General features: G+C 60.2%; 1 protein-coding gene across 1 annotated transcript; it reads right to left on the reverse strand.

The window, feature by feature from the left end:
• Positions 1–726: 726 nt before the first annotated feature.
• On the reverse strand, positions 727–2,796 carry NKX2-4 (NK2 homeobox 4). Its single transcript, XM_073335323.1, has 3 exons — positions 2,412–2,796; positions 934–1,382; positions 727–867 (listed from the first exon to the last, which is right to left on the reverse strand). The coding sequence occupies exons 1-3, from the start codon at positions 2,794–2,796 to the stop codon at positions 727–729; spliced, it is 975 nt and encodes a 324-aa protein (XP_073191424.1).
• Between the last annotated feature and the right edge of the window lie 235 nt (positions 2,797–3,031).

Below are 3,031 nucleotides of genomic sequence, written 5' to 3' on the forward strand. Positions count from 1 at the left end.
CCTGATAAAATTAATTCTGCCAGATAAGTTGCACTTCAAAAGCTTTATTGTTCGCGTTCAATTGGTTTATAAGATAGAGACACCAACCAACTGGGGGTTTTGTGTTTTTAACTAGCCTAAAAAAAGAAATAAATAAAAATCGGAGACTTGATGGCGGTAAACACGAAGTCTTGTCACTCTGCTGCGTCGCCTTTTAATTTGGCTAATCGCACATTAAACTAAAGCTACAGCCCAGACTCCGGAGTCAGGCGGTCATCAGGGAAGCCCTCACCTGTAGCCGGCAGTGGCCTCAGATATCCTGAAGCAAGGAGAGTTTTTTGCTTGTTTGCTTCCTTGCCCCTTTGATTTGTTCTTTCTCCCCTTCCCCTCCCCCTCCCGCTCCCCCTCCTCCCACCCCCCCAAATGTGCAAGACTTTCCATCCGCCTTTTCAGCTACCCCCGCAGAAGTCCACAGCGGCGCGCCCCGTCCGCGGCAGCTTTGGCCGCCCTGAGCGATGCACTTCGTTGCAATCCCAGACAATCATCATCGTCCTAATTCACGAATCATATAAAATAAAATCAACCACGACAACGAGAGAGGAGGAAGGCGCGCAGATATTTCCCTCCAGGGACGGACTCACGGGGAAGAAAGCCGCAGGCGCGATCACTGTTGGGGTGGGTGGCTGGGGCGGGGGGGGGGGTTGCAGCCCGCTCCCCAGGCAGTCCCAGGCAGCCCCCCCCCCCGCGTTACCACGTCCTGCTGTAGAGCAGGTTGGGGTTGACCAGGCTGCTGCTGTAATCGAGGTTGGCTGTGTCCATCTGGGCCATGCCGCCGACCTGGCTGTGGAGGGAGGGGGGGCTGGGCGACATCTCCTCCAGCTCCGGGGCCTGGCTCAGCGAGCTGACCTGCTGGTGCGCGGCGCTGCTGGACGCCGGGAGCCCCCCGCTGGAGGCGCCCTGGGGCGCCGGCTGGGTGGGCGCCGCCGGGGTGCTGCTGGGGTTGCCCTGGCAGGGTTTCCCGTCCTTCACCAGCACCGGCACGGGCACCCGCCGCGGGGAGGGCGGCTGCTGGCACAGGCTGGTCTCCTGCTGGAGCTGCGGCGTGGCCTTATCCTTCGCCTGCCGCTTCATCTTGTAGCGGTGGTTCTGGAACCAGATCTTGACCTGCGTCGGGGTGAGGTGGATCAGGCTGGCCAGGTGCTCCCGCTCCGGCGCCGACAGGTACTTCTGCTGCTTAAACCGCCTCTCCAGCTCGTAGACCTGAGCCTGGGAGAACAGCACCCTCCTCTTCCGCCGGGGCGCCGCGTGGAGAGGGGCCATGGTCTTGGCCGCCTCGGCGATCCCGCTCAGGGTGCCCATGCCGGCCATGTTCATCCCGGCCGAGGGGCCCATGAACCTAGAGACTGAGCAGAGGGGAGGCTGAGAGCTAGGCCGGCCCGACGGGAGCCGCGAGCCCTGGCTCTGCGCTTGGCAGGGAGCAGGGCGGGCAGGGCAACCACATGCGGGCGCAGGGCCAGCTGGGCCTGGGGCAGGGCTGGCGGGAGGACCTGCCCCCCAGCCACCGGGTCTGAAACCTCGGCTGGATCGCAAGGGCGTGGGGTGCATCAGGGCAAGGGAAACAGCTGTATCTAATCCCCATAGGGCGCTGTCTGTCTGTCCCACAGACCCCTGTCTGTCTAGCCCCAGACCCCTCTAATGATCTAAATGCTAGCCTCTTACACCCCATCTATCCATCCCCATACACATCTATCTGTCTATCCCCACACTCACTTCATCCATCCATCTATCCATCCCCATAAAACATCTATCTCCACACACTCCATCCGTCCATCTATCCATCCCTAGACAATCTATCTATCTATCTATCTATCTATCTATCTATCTATCTATCTATCTATCTATCTATCTATCTATCCCCCCCACACTCCATCCATCCATCTATCCACCCCTAGACACATCTATCTATCTATCTATCTATCTATCTATCTATCTATCTATCTATCTATCTATCTATCTATCTATCTATCTATCTATCTATCTATCTATCTATCTATCTATCTATCTATCTATCTATCCCCATCCACCCATCTATCTATCTATCTATCTATCTATCTATCTATCTATCTATCTATCTATCTATCTATCTATCTATCTATCTATCTATCTATCTATCTATCCCCACACACACTCCACCCATCCATCTCCATATCTATCTATCTCCACACACTCCATCTATCTATTTATGTCCCGCTTCTCTGGTCAATGCCTGCCTCGCGTGATCTGGGGTAAGGACCTGTGGCTTCCCCAAGACAAGAAAGTCTCAGCCCGGGGGCTGTGGAGTACCCAGAGCCTCCAACCTTCTGCCTTCCCGGCCTCCCGGCAGAGCCCCCCCCAGCCCAGCGTCCCCGGCTCCCCGCCTGCGCCCCACTTACTTGTGGAGTACCTGGGGTCCGGGTTGGCCCCGTACCAGCCGCTGGCGGCTGCCGCCGCGCTGTTCCGCATGCTGTCGGGGTAGGCGGGCAGCTCGCCCATGTTGCTGAGCCCCCCGTTGCAGTAGCCCCCCACGGCGCTGTGGGGGAACTGGGAGACGCCGTGCGGCATGTGGTAGGCGCCGGCCGCCGCCCCGTTGTGGCCGCCCATGGCGTGTTGCTGCATGGCCGGGGCCGCCTGCGCGCCCTGCGCCTGGCGATAAGCCCCCAGCGGGGAGCCCAGGTGCCCGGCGCCCTCCAGCGCCCCGAACTTCTTGTAGCTCTCCTCCATGGGGCTCAGGATGTCGGTGACGGAGAAGGGCGTCGTGTGCTTGGGGCTCAGCGACATGGCTCGGCCGCCGGGCAGCGGGGGAGCTGGCGGGGGCTCAGCCCCGGGCGGCTGCCCGCTCCCCTCCGGCCGGCTGGCTGCGCCAAGAGAGGGGGGCTCCGGAGCGCGCCGGGGAGCCGAGCGCTCGCCGCGCAGGAGGCAGGAGGAGGGAGGCGAGCCCTGAGCTCTCTTATCTCGGGTTTATTTTAGTCCGGCGCCAGGTTTACGACAGACACTGGGGGGCGGAGCGACAGCC

The sequence above is a fragment of the Lepidochelys kempii genome, chromosome 3 (assembly GCF_965140285.1).
Source record: "Lepidochelys kempii isolate rLepKem1 chromosome 3, rLepKem1.hap1, whole genome shotgun sequence".
NCBI classification, from domain to species: domain Eukaryota; kingdom Metazoa; phylum Chordata; order Testudines; family Cheloniidae; genus Lepidochelys; species Lepidochelys kempii.